This window comes from Brachyistius frenatus, unplaced genomic scaffold (genome assembly GCF_029030835.1).
Source record: "Brachyistius frenatus isolate BFR_SWC_R1_liver_20210118 unplaced genomic scaffold, ASM2903083v1 Contig_116, whole genome shotgun sequence".
Lineage (NCBI taxonomy): Eukaryota > Metazoa > Chordata > Actinopteri > Embiotocidae > Brachyistius > Brachyistius frenatus.
Genome location: NW_027210715.1, coordinates 43,971 through 60,452, shown reverse-complemented (window position 1 = coordinate 60,452; position 16,482 = coordinate 43,971). Strand labels below are relative to the sequence as shown.

The following is a 16,482-nucleotide window of genomic DNA, read 5'->3' as shown; positions in this document are numbered from 1 at the left end:
ATTTGATGATTAACTTTAACAACATACAATTTGAACAAAATAACATAACGTAATATTATACCTTCAAATATTCATTAAGAAAATAAACCAAAATGACCTCAGTTCTTGAGCTTGTAAACATCAAAGCCAGACTCAAGGCAAGGCAAGTTTGTTTGTACAGCACTTTATAACAACAAGGCAATTCAAAGTGTTTCACATAAAACCATTAAAAGTATCAAAACATAAAGCAAAAGAAAAGGACATTTTAAAAACAATTAAGAACAGTGATTCAAACATTACAAACAGTCAATAAAACATTAAAACAGCTAAAAAATAGAATAGAAGACTCAGAGTCTGCACGTGGGGGGCAGAGGGGGGATTTGGAGGTGCAGCCGTTCAGGAGAGACGTCGACAGGTTGTAAAATTGCCTTCATCACGATATGAATTTTTTCTATCGTCTTTTAAATTGTACCGTTATTATCATGAACGATATGATATGGCGCACTGCTAGTGTGTGAGAGTGAATGGGAGGCAAAGTGTAAAGGTACTATATAAGTTCAGACCCTTTTAATATTGAGCTCGACCTTAAATTGACAGGAAGCGTGGGGAAGTAAAGCCCACAGAACTAAACACATTACTACGCTAGGAAACTGCTGATGAGTAAAAACCTCTTCCTCTTCCTCTCTCTCTACAGGGCTTTTTTCGACCACTCCATGCACAGCGCTCTGCCTCTGGGAATCTACCTGGCAACCAAGTTCTGGATGTACACCACCTGGTTTTACTGGTTCTGGAATGATATCCTTTTTTTTTTTGTCGTACTGGGAATCCACGTTAAAACCCGAGCGTGAAGGCGACGCGTGAGTAGCACATCAGTAGGGCAGCAGCTAACGGGGCTCTGTTCGTACAGCAGGTCTGTGAGGATGCAGTGGAACTGCTCGTAAAGCGTTCGGTCCAGTGAATCCACACCAAGTGTCTGTCTGTCACACGGACACAGAGGAGCTGAAGGGAAACCAGCCTGTCAGTCAAACTGTCTCCACCAGGCTGACTGACAGCACACATTTACTGAGCACAAAGGGTTTTTATGTTTGTACAGAAGGAAAATACCAGCAGTGTTGTTACGTATGATTCAATGATTTTACCGATTTCACGCTGCCTGCTACAGAGGGAGGGGAAATGTGTAAAATCAGAAAGCTCACAATGACCCTGGCAGCGTGATTGCTCATTAAATATAGATACCAAGAGAGTAGTAGATGTATGTGAGAGAAACAGCTGTTGGCGTAAAAACCTCTGTGTGGATCGGTCTTAAACCACACCAGTTTGACATTGTTCTCTTAAAGGGGCAGTTCGAAGAGCTCACAGATTAACATGTCATAATTCATTTGTCATATCTGTAGAAAAAGAAAATATAGAGAGGTTTTGTGCCAGACTCCAAGAAGTTGTTACTCCCAGATAAATACGAGGATTTTGCAAGTTTTCAACTATTCTTTTAAAAAGTGTTAATCTCATGATGGTCTCGGATATAAAAACAGTCCTATTTAGTGGGACTGAGGCCGGAGATGTTCTGACGTTCGCGTTTACAACTGTTACTGGAGGGCTCCACCAGAAAACTCTGACGCCATTAGAACTTCCTGATTTTTCTGATATAAACATGGTGACAATCGAGGGGATCACTACTTTGCTCATTCGGAGATCACAGGGGGCCAAAACACGCTATCGGTGCCGTCCACTCTCCATATTTAAAGCATTTCCCGCCTTGCACGGACGTAACGGTCTCTGACTTCTGTATATTGCGTCTTGCGTACACGTCGCCTTCATTTCTGAGGACGTGCACAGCCAACACCCCAAACAGATGCAGGATACGCACGGACATCCGTCATGCAAACGCGTAGTTTACTGGAAGTAAATCTCCGGCCTCAGTGTGAGAGACTGCTTACTGCTGCTGAAGTTGTGTTTTGGCTGAAGATGAGGAAAGATTGGGACAAAACGTACTTGCATTGGCAGATGGGAGTTACAGGCCAGTTTCAGTGGATTAAAGGTGTGACCATGTATGTGAAGAGCAGAAAGACTTGGTGGAAATCACGTTAAATGCGTCACAACTCCCAGTACCAGTGTAAACATGTACGTCCTTAAATGAATATGCTCCCCAGTTTTCTGTCCGTTTCTGTGTTGATATCGCGAACAGGGAGTTGAGTGTGTAACAGCTGCTGGCTGAAACTCAACGGAGGCGCTCCGGAGAGTTCCTGTTGGCCTTCGCGTGGCTGCGCTCATGTTTTTTGTTGTTGTTGTTCATGAAAGAATTGGCTGTCTGTTCAGAGGCTGCTAATTGCAGGAGGTGAGAGCGCGGTTCTCGCTTGTGGAAGGCATTTCATTTTCCGCCTCATCGTTCCACTAATGGGAAGGTAGAGTACGAATCCTTTGACCCGAGCTTATTGAAGAAGAAAACAGCGCTCTGAAGATCGTTTCAGAAATTTGGAAGCCCCGCTGGTGCATTTTTTTTAAGCATGTTTTTCAGGGTTAATGTGTGTCTACAACACTTTAACATTAAACCTATGGCAGGCATCTCCCATAGTGACACGCATGCTCTTGAACTGCTACGTTTGCACGCATGCATTCATCTTCAAAGAGCAAAGGTTTGCAGACGTTGCGTCCCCCGTGCTGCTAAATGTTCGTACGAGGATCATTTACCGAGTTGAAATTTGCTCCTCAGGCAGGTCTTTCCTTGTGTGAAGTTAATCGCTTGGTCTTTCAGGCTTCTTCTTCGTCCTGCAGCTATGAAGTTTGTCATTAAGTCTGTGTGTCTGCCGTGAATCTCTGCGCAGTAGTGGTGTCCGTCTCCTGCGTGCCGTTTCATGTCCCTGAGAGCGCAGGGAGGTTCAGCTGGTCTCCTGCAGAGCTGCAGGCCGCCGGCTTATCTCTTTCAAACTGGGGTCACTCTCTCTCTCTCTCGCTCTCTCTCTCTCAGGTGGACAGCTGGTTCTTGTGAAGTCAACTATCAGTCTGTGGTGGCGGTCTGGTTCTAATCACATGTATTCATGTAAATCAAGCACGAGTTTCTGCTTGTTTTAAGTTAATAATAAATTCAGCAACTTTAATGTTAACAAATGAGGTCATGCTGTTGCATAACAACACCAGGAGTCACAACCAGGTTTTACCACAAACGTCTCTTTCAAACTGCTGCCTACAAAAGAAATTCATAGTTAAGAATGAACTCGTTTGTTTGAGCACATCTGAAGGCAAAAGTCACATTTGAATGTGGGATGAAAAGATTTCCATCAAAGACGTCATATGGGGCTACGAGACGATCTTTCCTGGAAGGAATTCATAGTATTGAATTCGTTTTTATGCACCACAAATGATAGAAGTTGTTCTGCTAAGAATTTATAAGACTTGACAGACAGACTTTTAAATATGACCTATTTTCTTATCAGTGCTCAGCTGAATCCAACGTGAATAAATGAATTTATAGCTGCCTGTTTTAATGTGCATTTTTTAAATTTGAAAAAAGGGCAAAACAGGACAAGTTGGTGTACCGCTAACAGGAAGGTGCAACAGAAACACACTTAAAGTGAAGCAAAAAAATCCACCACTGAAACATCTGCACCAGTGAAGGAGCAAAAAAGACAAGGAATTACCATTTCTGTTTGAGTATAAAGCAGGAATAGGTGCTGTGTAACCTTTTATGCCGTAGAAAACACAGTGTTCATTCTGTCGTGCAGCAAACAGCTACAACAAAGCTGTGATTGGCCTGCGGCGTGTGTCAGAAAGGAGTCGGCCAATCAGAAGAGAGGGTCATGAAACAGCCTGTTCTTTGTAGAGCTCCAGATAGCGGCTGAGTGTGAAGTGTCAAGATGGTTTTTGTTCTTTAAAACCATTAAGAATATATTATTTTGGATATCTAGACTCCAAATGAAATGCTGGAAAAGTTTTCATTACATCATCCCATTTCTCCATCGTATTCGGCGATGGTTTAAGGGCACCCGCTGAGAAAATAATTGCCTCCAACTGTATATGTTGGTCCACCAAACTCCTCCTCATAATGTTCACGTAACTGTAGTGCCCTGAAATGTACATGAATTTAATTCATTTCAGATTTTTGGGAAATGCGTTTGTAATTTGTGATCAATTTCAGTGCAAATTTGGATAGAAAACTTGGCTCTTGTCCAACTTAGCCCCCCTCCATTCCAATATCAGAAAGCAGTAAGGTTTCCTAAGCTCTTCCACCATTCAACAAAAGTTTTGTTTGAAGAATACTCACCCCTGTAACCTCCTTTTAACGTGCTCCTATGTGTTCTTCAGACCAGGTAGTCAGGGGAGGCTTCAGTTTACTCTCTCTGACCCCTCAGCGGCTACTGAGGACTGAGGCCCCGCATGGGTTGCTGGACGAGTCTCCCATTTCGTTCGTGACTGCAGCTCTGATGAACTTCAGTCGAACTTTGATTTGAAGATGAGAACATAAACCTTTCATTTGTGTAATGGGCTAAAATATTCCAGCATGTGGCTTGACGTTTCCTGGCCGGATCATATGGTCAAATGTAAAAGCAGATATTTTTACTTCACATTTTACTGTGTTGTCCGAGCCTTTTCATTGAGGGACTTATACTAAGTGAGAGATAACTATTTAGATTTTAACATTACACATCCTCATCACATGTCCTACAGGTAGCGCAGTATTTTGCACACCTTTGTTCTGCCTTCCAGGTTCAAGCTTCCTGTCTTTCAGTTCTGACCCACTTTCTCCCACTGTGAGCTCATTATCCTCCTCAGGCCTGTTGTTGAAATCAGATCAAATGACGTGGGTGGAGATGTGCATCGGCACTTTTATGTCTTTCCAAGACCTAGATCAGATTTCCCTCAGTACTCGGGAAGAGCACTTTGCTGCATGAATGGATTTCCAGCAGGTGAATTTCGGAAAATAACACATTGATGTTCGAATTAGTTGTTTGTGTATAATGATAACAATGCAGCTTTGTGCTTTATTAGTTTTATACCAGTTGTCCAGTATGAACTTAAGCAATATTTCACAAGAGATTAATTGGCATCAAATATGTAATCATATCCTCCTCCTGGGTAATTCGCTCTCAAAATATGCCACTAGAGGTCGGCTCCAAAAACACCTCTGACTGATTGACATTCAACTAGTCTCATAAAATTCTCAGTCAGTAAAATTTCTCCACCAGTTATCTCGGTTTTGTTAGCTAACGTTGCTCCTTGTTATTCGTTTTCTGGCAATCCATCTGAAAATAATGTCGTCATTAATTCGAAAATAAGCTTTAAAAAGTTGCATTTTGGGGGGCATGTCGGTTTGATTGACAGGCCTGAGGTGCAGTTAGGTAACAGCTATCGGTGGGTGGGACGTAGTATCGCCGGCTTTCCAATCAAATCGAGTCAGATCTACCAATCACTCCTCCCCAGCTCGTCCAATCATGGTCACGATCGGCTCCAAACCGCCTGGAAACATCAATGTTCTCTAATACATTGATGTAACCATTTCCTAAATTCACAACATGTTTTTATCTAACGAATTATTCTGCTTCAATCCATATTTACTGAATGGTGGAGTGGTGGTGATGAACACATGTCCAGTAGACCAATCAGATTTCTTTGTTGGAACTACAACACGTAGTTCCAACCAAGTAGTTGCTGTATTTATAGTCAAATAGAGCAGTGGTGAACCTGCCGCTGACCCTCGTCTGCTGCTGCCAGCTGTTACAGCAGCTTCGTCACCTCTCAGCCCTTCTGAAGATGAATCGGGTGCTAACGGGCGTCGACCGTCTCTCCCCGAGGAAGCGTCGAGGGCCGTTTGTCTGAGGAGTTGCATTGATCAGTGGGACCTTCTCGACTTCACCACGAGTCATTGAGTTAGTAGACTGATGAGGTGGTCCGGAGTAATTCACTTCCCATTTCAGAGCGTGTAATGTCAACAGCCAGTTCTTTATAGAGATACTTATGAAGATCAATGGCTTCATGTGGTCTTCGGGGACTTGAAGGGGCCTCTTAGTTAGTGCAGAGAAAGTGCTTATCGGTGATGTCATGGAGCTTCTAGGGACATGTTGTTTCCATGGTTATAGTGTGTCCATCACAGCTGCTAGCTCGCGTACTTTGCTTACAGTCCGGGCAAACCTCTCCGGTGATCTGCTGTAGTGTCATCAGTCACGATGGATCTGGTGTAACCTTTCGTGGCTGGTGTTTTCTTTGTTGTTTTGACCATACAGATCCCAGGCTACGGTTTGAAATAGAGTCTCTTGTTACCAACTTGTGGAAAACCAGTTGGCCTGGTAGTGTCGACCTCCTACAGTTCAGTAGAAGAGAAGAAGACGCTACACCTGAGCATTTTCATCAGAGGATGATCCAGTTTGGTTGAATGTTATTGAAGAACCAGTAAAAACAGGAAGCTACCCAGTTTCAGATGTCCAGTAAATAGTAGTGATGGATCTTTGCAGCCGTGCTGGTGGTTGGTCCACTACGTTGGTCCATATTGAAATACATTGGATAGTTTGGTATGAAATTTGCAGGAGACATTCATGGTGCCCAGAGGATATATCCCGTTAACTTTGTTGATTTCCGGATTTTTCTCTTGCATGACCATGAGGTTTACATTTCTGGTTTTAAATGAAACGCTTCGACACATTTTGGATGGATTTCCCTGAAGTTTCAGATGTTCATTTGTCAGCTTGTTACTTGTTGCACAAGTTAAGTATTCATGCAGCATTTTTTTGTGGCATCCACTGCATATATTAGTTAAATATAGATTTCTGATGAATATGTTGTTATTTTGTAGTTATTTCTATCTGAAATCTTTATATTGTGATGAAATTTTAACTCCATAACTGCAAATAATTCATATTTTTAAGTGTTGACTGGTAACACTGTGAAAAAAAAGCTCAAGGTGAAAGTCAAATTTGACTCTTCGTGGGTATTAATGTTTGAACTCCTACTACAGTTCAGGTTTAAACTCCTGAAAAGGGTTCAAAGATCAACTCCCAGAAAAGATTGTGATCAAAACAGCCCACAGCTGTTACCACCGACACACACATCTCTGAAACACTCCCACAAGCCCGGCACTCGTCTTTGTGCAGACGGTTGTGTAAATGCGATGATGCGGATTGACGTCGCCCCGGTGAGAGCGGGGTTGCTTCATGGTGTCTTGTACTGTATGTCATCCTGGCAGGAAGTCACAAAGAGCTGCTGTGACAGGATGAGACCGAGCTGCTGCCTGCTAGTCAACTCGCTACGAAGATAAAAGTCTGACTCAGGCTGACATCATGGCGTTAAATAAACAGGGAATGGTTCCGTGGAAATTTGTTGAAAAGATGATAAATAAATTACGCGTTGTGTTTGTCCTCCAAAAAATGATTACAGGACCAACATGCTCTTTGTCTTGCTTATGTCATTTTGTTAAAGTAGACAAGACTGTATGAGAAGGATTATTTTTGGAATGATGTGAAACATACTCAGTAAGAGGAAACATGGACAAAGGAATAGTTTGATATCTCGGTCAGCAGAGAGTTGAGAGTATGATGCTCCAGCAAGAAGTTGGTTTTCTTAACTTAGACTGGAAACAGCAGAGAGCAGATGTGGTTTATGTGAAGCTGCTGCCAGAGGCAAGGTAGCCTAGTTTGGCATAGTGACAAGTGTAAATCTGATCCATTGTGGTTTTATGAAGCAATGCCCAGACTTGATGACAGAAAGAAAGAAACTCACTCAAGAAAATCACAAGTTTTTACTGGTGCTTTTGCCTGAAGTGAAGAAATAAGATGCGAGATGCAACTCTGTGAGCTTCAGAGGTGCTCGTTGGTGCATTTTGCTCAAATTGGAAAGAGTCCGATTATTTATCTGCTATCTGTTCAACTCGCAGACATAAGAGCGGTGTCATTGTTCTCATAAATCTCACAATAAAAGTGAATTTTACATTTGACAGTTTTAAATACCTGACACAGATCAGAAGTCAGGAATTGAACTGAAGTTGCTTGTCATCAGTTGTTAAGCCGTTACAGCAGGTTAAAAAAGAAAAGGAGCTGATTGTGGTTGAAAAAACAAACTGGCAGTTTGTCGGGCAGCTTCCTTAACCTCCCTCCACATCTTCCCTTCGCCACGGTCCACGTGCCCTTCCTGATCAACACCCTGGCTCTGTTCTACAACTTTGGCAAATCCTGGAAGTCTGATCCAGGAATCATCAAAGCGTCAGAGGAGCAAAAGAAAAAGGTAAAACTAACGTCCAGATTTGTGATCATTTCAACGAGTTCCGGTGTTTTTCCTCCACTTTTCCCTCCCGATGTAAACGTCTTTGGTATATACAGTGGGGCAAAAAGGTATTTAGTCAGCCACCAATTGTGCAAGTTCTCCAACTTAAAAAGATGAGAGACGCCTGTAATTTTCATCATAGGTATACCTAAACTATGAGAGACAGAATGGGGGGAAAGAATCCAGGAAATCACATTGTAGGATTTTAAATGAATTAATTGGTAAATTCCTCGGTAAAATAAGTATTTGGTCACCTACAAACAAGCAAGATTTCTGGCTCTCACAGACCTGTAACAACTTCTTTAAGAGGCTCCTCTGTCTTCCACTTGTTACCTGTATTAATGGCACCTGTTTGAACTTGTTATCAGTATAAAAGACACCTGTCCACAACCTCAAACAGTCACACTCCAAACTCCACTATGGCCAAGACCAAAGAGCTGTCAAAGGACACCAGAAACAAAATTGTAGACCTGCACCAGGCTGGGAAGACTGAATCTGCAATAGGTAAGCAGCTTGGTGTGAAGAAATCAACTGTGGGAGTAATTATTAGAAAATGGAAGACATACAAGACCACTGATAATCTCCCTCGATCTGGGGCTCCACGCAAGATCTCACCCCGTGGGGCCAAAATGATCACAAGAACGGTGAACAAAAATCCCAGAACCACACGGGGGGACCTAGTGAATGACCTGCAGAGAGCTGGGACCAAAGTAACAGAGGCTACCATCAGTAACACACTACGCCGCCAGGGACTCAAATCCTGCAGTGCCAGACGTGTACCCCTGCTTCAGCCAGTATATGTCCAGGCCCGCCTGAAGTTTGCTCGAGAGCATTTGGATGATCCAGAAGAGGATTGGGAGAATGGCATATGGTCAGATGAAACCAAAATAGAACTTTTTGGTAAAAACTCAACTCGTCGTGTTTGGAGGAGAAAGAATGCTGAGTTGCATCCAAAGAACACCATACCTACTATGAAGCATGGGGGTGGAAACATTATGCTTTGGGGCTGTTTTTCTGCAAGGGGACCAGGACGACTGATCCGTGTAAAGGAAAGAATGAATGGGACCATGTATCGTGAGATTTTGAGTGAAAACCTCCTTCCATCAGCAAGGGCATTGAAGATGAAACGTGGCTGGGTCTTTCAGCGTGACAATGATCCCAAACACACCGCCGGGCAACGAAGGAGTGGCTTCGTAAGAAGCATTTCAAGGTCCTGGAGTGGCCTAGCCAGTCTCCAGATCTCAACCCCATAGAAAATCTGTGGAGGGAGTTGAAAGTCCGTGTTGCCCAGCGACAGCCCCAAAACATCACTGCTGCAGAGGAGATCTGCATGGAGGAATGGGCCAAAATACCAGCAACAGTGTGTGAAAAGCTTGTGAAGACTTACAGAAAACGTTTGACCTCTGTCATTGCCAACAAAGGGTATAGAACAAAGTATTGAGATGAACTTTTGTTATTGACCAAATACTTATTTTCCACCATAATTTGCAAATATATTCTTTAAAAATCAGACAATGTGATTTCCAGGAATTTTTTTTCTCATTTTGTCTCTCATAGTTTAGGTATACCTATGATGAAAATTACAGGCGTCTCATCTTTTTAAGTGGGAGAACTTGCACAATTGGTGGCTGACTAAATACTTTTTTGCCCCACTGTAAGTACTGGTGTTCTCAGTGCCTGCTTTGTGCAGTGTTACCGAACATCTCAGCTCCTCTCTATCCCCGCCGGCCGGAGTCCTTCACCCTCTCTCCCCCCTCGGCCTCTCAGTCCCTCATTATCACACTCTAATAGAGGACAACAGGGACTGTCTTCTTGCCAGCCCCCCCGATTCTCCATCCGGTGATTGATGAAGATCTAAATATACAGTGCTTTGTTAGCGCAGCGCGGTGACTGGTCAGCCACTTCAGATCAAAGGACACTCAGCCCTCCAGTCCCCGCAGAGGATCCACTTCCACCTCTCGTTGGTGGAGATGAAGAGCTTTCTATCTTTAGTTAGTCTGCACCGAGATAATGCTGTAAAATATATCTCACAAGAGCACAGAGGAGGAAGAACACGTGTGCAGATTAGATAAAAGATAGAAAAACATACTCAAACTGGTTATAAATTTATAGCAGGCTTTTGTCCTGTAAATCAGCCGAGGCTCTTTTGTTGCGGTGCCAAATAGACCTCGGAAAGATGGACTTCTGCGCTGTTCGTTCAGCTTTCTGCCATCTCTCTGTTTTTTTCTTTTTTTGATGCTATTTTTCTTTCCCTCCTCCAGACAATTGTGGAGCTGGCGGAGACAGGCAGCCTGGATCTGAGCATATTCTGCAGCACCTGCTTGGTAAACTCTCTTTCTTCCACGCAGCAAAAGCGGTCGATAGATACGGCAAAGACAGACAATACAGGACTCGTTTCCGTCTTTCCTCACAGATACGGAAGCCCATCCGGTCCAAACACTGCGCCGTATGCAACCGCTGCATCGCCAAGTTCGACCACCACTGTCCCTGGGTGGGGAACTGCGTGGGTACGTTAACGACACCGCTGATTTATGAGGAGGATTACAACACATCCTTTCACAAACAACCAGCTGTCCGTGATTCTTTTTTCCTCCCTAGACGGAGGGTTGTGGCTTCGTATTGTGTTTTATCAGCTCCGTATCCCTCTTTAAGGAGCAACATGTGTTTGACTGAAGGTTCTGCTTCCAATTCATCCTGGTTGCTGGTAAACAACAGAGAAGCGAGCTGAGGGAAGCTGTCGAACATACTGTATTTATAAGAGTTGGACACATTCATCAGGGTCTTGCCTGGATTTTGAGTTCCACATGAAGCACCTGTAACACAATAATACTGGACAAAGTAGGGAAGCTAGCAGGGACACTTAAGGTTCCCTTTAATGGATGCATTCAGAGATGAAACGGTTTGAATTAACGTGACACTAATGCGAATATCACGGTCAAACCAGATGAGTGAGAATTTTAAAGAAATGTTAACCTAAAGTTGAGACTTATTTAAAACATCTTAAAACAACCAACCTGTAAACATGAGAAACAGTCAACACACGGCCTCGAGACAATGAAGTCGTGTGTGTGTGTGTGTGTGTGTGTGTGTGTGTGTGTGTGTGTGTGTGTGTGTGTGTGTGTGTGTGTGTGTGTGTGTGTGTGTGTGTGTGTGTGTGTGTGTGTGTGTGTGTGTGTCAGTCAGACTGTAGGGGAAGGAAGAAGTGCGTGGGAGAGGGTGGGTGGGGGGGTGTGGGGGCGCTTTTAAAACCAGGTGGTCAGGATGGAGCTTTAAAAGTGAGGAAACCATCTGAACAAACAGCAGATCGCTCCCCCACAGACGGCCCCGAGAAAAAATATACTAGAAAGTTCTTAAGAGGCTGTAAAACATCCTGAACGCAGCAGTTTATAAGTTCTTCTTTCCATGCGTGTCATGCACGTCACCGTTGTAACGCAGTATGTTTATACTGTGCATTACAGCTCTTTTCAATCAGAAATGGACGTCATGCTGTTTATTAGTGTCAGAAATTCAACTACAGGATACAACAAAATGTCTGAGGCTCGCGTCTGCAGCATGTTAGCTCATGTCAGCAGTTATTCAAGGATTATTTTTCTTCCTTGTTGTCTCTTATTATCTCTACAACTGTTAATTAAGCTCCTTAATGTGCACACATCTGGTGGACGTTGTGTTTTAAAGAGAGACTCCATTGCACAAGTCATTTTAGCCACGCCAGCTGTGTGGAGGATGACGGCGTCCACCTGACCTCCATCCCCCGCTCAGACTGAGCTGTAATCCCTTCGTTGATACTCTGACTTTACTTTTAGCGCCATCATTACGTCAACAGTGAAATTTATGACCAAACACCAGCAAAAGCTACTGACCTCTGCCATTATATGTGCTAATTATGCAAAAAATTTTAACATGCTCGCAAGCTAAGTTAAGATGGTGAATGTTGTAAACATTAAACATGCTTAACGTTAGCATTGTTGGCATTCAGCTCGAAGCTAACCCAGCTCCGCAGAGCATCGAGCATGGCTGCAGACTCTCAGGCTAGTGACCCCTGCAGATGTTGTCCTATTACTGCACAGCAACATTTTTAGTAAAGCTAAAGGTTCAAAGGTCGAGTCAAAGTTGAGCAGAGACCTTCGGTAGCTTCGCCGCCTCATCCTGATCACCTCTGGATTCCTTCAAGCGTCTTACCTTCAGTTCAGTAGGAAGAGACAACAAAAACATGATATCTGAGCAACATGAATAACACGTGTTTCTCCTGTGCAGGAAGTGGGAATCACCGCTACTTCATGGGTTATCTGTTCTTCCTGCTCTGCATGATCTGCTGGATGATATACGGCTGCATCTCCTGTAAGCAAAAAAACAACAATCCTGTTTTAAAACGAGTATTTCCAGATTTCACACGTCACCTGCTGGATTCCTGTGCTCACTCCTTCTTCTTTTTGTTTTCCTCCCCAGACTGGAGGATCCACTGCGCCACCAGTTACGCCAAGGATGGTTTCTGGCTCTATCTGACCCAGATCGCCTCCTGCTCCCCCTGGATGTTCTGGATGTTCCTCAACAGCATTTTCCACTTCATGTGGGTGGCCGTGCTCATCATGTGTCAGCTCTACCAGGTATCGGTCCACTTTCCAGAAACGGCTCCGATATTAGTGAATCGGTTTGACTCTCGGTAGTTGGTTGTGTCTGGGAATTTTCTCTGAAAATGTTGACTGACCTGTTGCAGATCGCCGCTCTGGGAATCACCACCAACGAGAGGATGAACGCTCGGAGATACAAGCACTTTAAAGTCACAGCCACGTCCATCGAGAGCCCCTTCAAGTAAGTGATCATCCAGCATTCGCTCTGCTGCAGATGTTAAAGAAAGATTGGAGCGATGCATGTTGTCCTGTCCACCCGAGCACGCTGCAGCTGGAGGGAATTCCTGATGCTCTTTAAAACGTGACAGCGTATGTATTTCATTGTATGTATGTATTTGACGTGCACTCGACAAGTATCTTTGCTGCCTTCTTCACGTCACCATTTAAAAAAAGAAATGTTGTACCCGGTAAAATAACGGTTAAAAAAAAAAAAGAAGAAAAGAAACGACAACCATTCGAAAAGAAATCTACTCGCTTAAAATGTCAAATGTTGAAAAAGATTTGGATTATGTAATAAGGCAGGCCTTTGGTTATTTGTCATCTTTTGCTTCCACCCTGTGCAAATGTTGCACCTAAACACCTGCACCTAATGTTAACCTCACCTGACCCGGCTACAACAGTGAATCCCAGAGGGCTGGATGTCTGTGGTGTTACATGTATGGAGCGTTTAGACGTGTTTATTCCATCAGCAGCAGTGACACCGTTTCCTCTGACTGACGACCCTCACCTCTGTCTCTTTCTCTCCCGCCCCCCCTCCCCCCTCCAGTCACGGCTGCATCAGAAACCTCATAGACTTCTTCGAGATCCGCTGCTGCGGCCTGATCCGGCCCGTGGCGGTGGACTGGACCACGCAGTACACAATAGAGTACGACCAGACGTCTGGCTCGGGCTACCAGCTGGTGTAGAGGAGGACGAGGAGGATTGAAGAGGAAGAGGAAGGGGGTGGGGAGGGTATGAGGAGGGGGAGGGGGAGAGCGGAGTGGAGCGTGTCTGGATGAAAGAAGAGTCTTGGAAGGATGGACCCCCCCTCCCGTCCCCCCCGACCCCACCGACCCCCCACCCCGACCCCCACCGGCGTTCATATCTGAGTGATGCTGTTCTCGGGAGCGCTTGCTTTTTTGGGCCATCTCTCCCTCACCGATCAAACGACAACGGGGATAAAAAAAAAAAAAAAAATCAGCCAGGACTAGCATGCTGTTACGGGGCAACACCATACCTACGCCCCCCTCCTCCCCCTCTCACTTCCTCCCTTTTGCCCTCAGCACCACCTTTACTACTATTACTACTATTATTCTCCAGCATCAGACTTCATAACTGTACCTGCACCGCTATCCCCCCCCCACACACACACACACACACTCTCTCCTCTCCTCTCCTCTCCTCTCCTCTCCTCTCCTCTCCTCTCCTCTCCTCTCCTCTCCTCTCCTCTCCTCTCCTCTCCTCTCCTCTCCCCCTCCTCCCTCACCTCTCCTCCTCCTCCCTCTCCTCTCCTCTCGAGCCCTTCGGACGGTGCGTCGCTGCCAGGCACGAACGGGAGAGGAAAGAGGCCAACGGACGAGCGGGGATTTCAAAATGAAAGCTCTTCTGTTTGTACCGGAGACTCGACGCTGCAGACGCATGAGCGCCCACGAAGAGTCAGCGTCGTTCTTTCCCCCCTCCCCACTTTATATCTTATTTATGGTGTCCCTGTCCATGTGCCCTCTGTGTGTTTGTGGTTTTTTTGGATTGGTTTCAGGAACTCTGCTGTTCCTGTGATTATTAACTGTGGTGGCCAGGGAAGCTAAAGGAAGTTGTTTTTGTCTTTTTTAATTTTTTTTTTATTAAAACATGAAATTGTTTCTAGTATGTTAGAAATAAGGGAATGTCTTTTTAAGGTCTTGATTTTGCACCGTGATGAATTGCGAGAGGAGCTGATGAGGATTTGCCAACGTTGCTGAACTGATCAGAGGAGAGTGTTGGGTTCCAGGTGGAGCCGCTGGACGAGTCCTACTTGTCACCTGCTGAAATGAAGCTGCATCCACTCGAAACACAAGTTTCATAGATATAGGAGTGTTTGTTTTTGTTTGTTTTGCAAAAGTAATAGCCTGAAAACAGTTGTTGTGCAGTATTAACGCAGGATTATGGGCCTGAACTGGGACTCCTTCAGCGGCGACCACTTTAAACATGACAGATAATATCCTACAGACAATGTGATACAGGTATATTTATTTTAAAACTATTTATAGATAAAGTAACTATGTTCGAGCGCCATCATTTTTACATTTCACATCATTTTTAGCTGAGTAGGTTTTTATGAGGAAAAGAAAACTAAAAGAAGTACCTGTAGCTGTTGAGCATGGAAGCCCGAGAACTTCACCTATGTAACTGTAAGCAGGTACAGCGAGTGTATTTATTAACAGCAGAGTCGAGTAGAAGAAAACGAGAACGCCACAGAATGACAGACGAGTTTACAGGAAAGCTTCATTCCATGTGTTTTTTCTCTAGAAGCTGTAAAGTCTTATTTGTTTTGTGTGTTGTTTGTCTGGCTACAACATTGCACTGATCCTAGATATTTTTTGTAGTTGTTTTTTTATTTTTTATTCTTATTTTTTTTGGCCGTGACTGAACAGAAGGCCCAACAGCGACGCTTCAGCAGCGACGCTTCAACTGTTTACAGAGAGTAGAAGAAGGAGGAGCCTATCAGACATGGCCGCCTCCCATCACTTTCTGTCTGCCCCCCCCCCTCCCTTCCCTCCGAGCTGTCAGCTTCACAGCAGCAGCAGCAGCAGGATTGACGAGTGTAAAGAATGTGCATTTGTACATAAACACTATCTTTCTCTGGTTTGTTTGTTTGTTTGTTTGTTTTTCCAGTGTTAGTCGCAGGTGCTCCTGGATTCATTTCTTTGGTTTTTGTTTTGTTTTGTTTTCCAAGTTTGGGGGAAATTTCTTCCAGCCAAACAGAAAGGAGAAACTCAAGTGACTATACTCCAAGTGTATGACTGTAGCTTTTAGTGATGTCCGACACTGCTGTCTATAGAGCATTTTAACCCCTGAATTTACCCCCCTCCCCCCCCGCCCCCGCCAAGAAACTCCACTGCATGTACGATGCTTGGGACCGCTGGGCTCTCGCTGTCCCCATCCGACCCCCTTCGTCGTCACCATGGTGACAGCCCGGCAAGCCACGTGTCTGTATATAGTGAATGTTAAGTATTTGCAAGTACTTTTCTGCATTACGTTCATTTGTCTTTTTTATTTTTTTTATTAGGTTCTTTCTCTCCAATCCAGTGTGTTTTAGTGGAACTTGTCCTTCAGGTCAGGATCTCCCGTGCAAGTGTGTAATATATTTGAATGTTCCATACTTGTGGACTCTGTAATCATCCAAAACAGGTTTGTTTTCTTCTTTTTTTTGTTTTGTTAATTTCTGTGATATACCGCTGGGTTTGTTATACCACTGGATGTACAAATTGTAAAGCAAAGACACTAGAGAACTAAAGGCAGACGCCAACTTTTTTTGTTTGTTTTGTTTTCTAAAAGCTGAAATGTGATCATGCAATAGTTTTAAAGATAGAGGGAAGGTTATATTATATAAAGGCCTCCGAGACTTTTGGGCCTCATGTTTGCATCATCAGAAGGGAATGGTTATGTCATCACTCCA

The 16,482-nt window shown here is 44.1% G+C and overlaps 1 protein-coding gene across 1 annotated transcript in view; it reads left to right on the top strand.

Annotated features, from left to right (window-relative positions):
- zdhhc17 (zinc finger DHHC-type palmitoyltransferase 17) overlaps positions 1 to 14,315 on the top strand; it is a 33,758-nt gene extending 19,443 nt beyond the window's left edge. The window contains exons 10-17 of the mRNA XM_069713160.1: positions 674 to 776; positions 8,059 to 8,181; positions 10,482 to 10,544; positions 10,634 to 10,727; positions 12,475 to 12,558; positions 12,667 to 12,824; positions 12,935 to 13,029; positions 13,615 to 14,315. Coding sequence (XP_069569261.1) covers positions 674 to 776; positions 8,059 to 8,181; positions 10,482 to 10,544; positions 10,634 to 10,727; positions 12,475 to 12,558; positions 12,667 to 12,824; positions 12,935 to 13,029; positions 13,615 to 13,753 — 859 coding nt within the window. The 3' untranslated portion in view covers positions 13,754 to 14,315. The remainder of the gene's footprint in view (positions 1 to 673; positions 777 to 8,058; positions 8,182 to 10,481; positions 10,545 to 10,633; positions 10,728 to 12,474; positions 12,559 to 12,666; positions 12,825 to 12,934; positions 13,030 to 13,614) is intronic.
- The last annotated feature ends 2,167 nt before the right edge of the window (positions 14,316 to 16,482 follow it).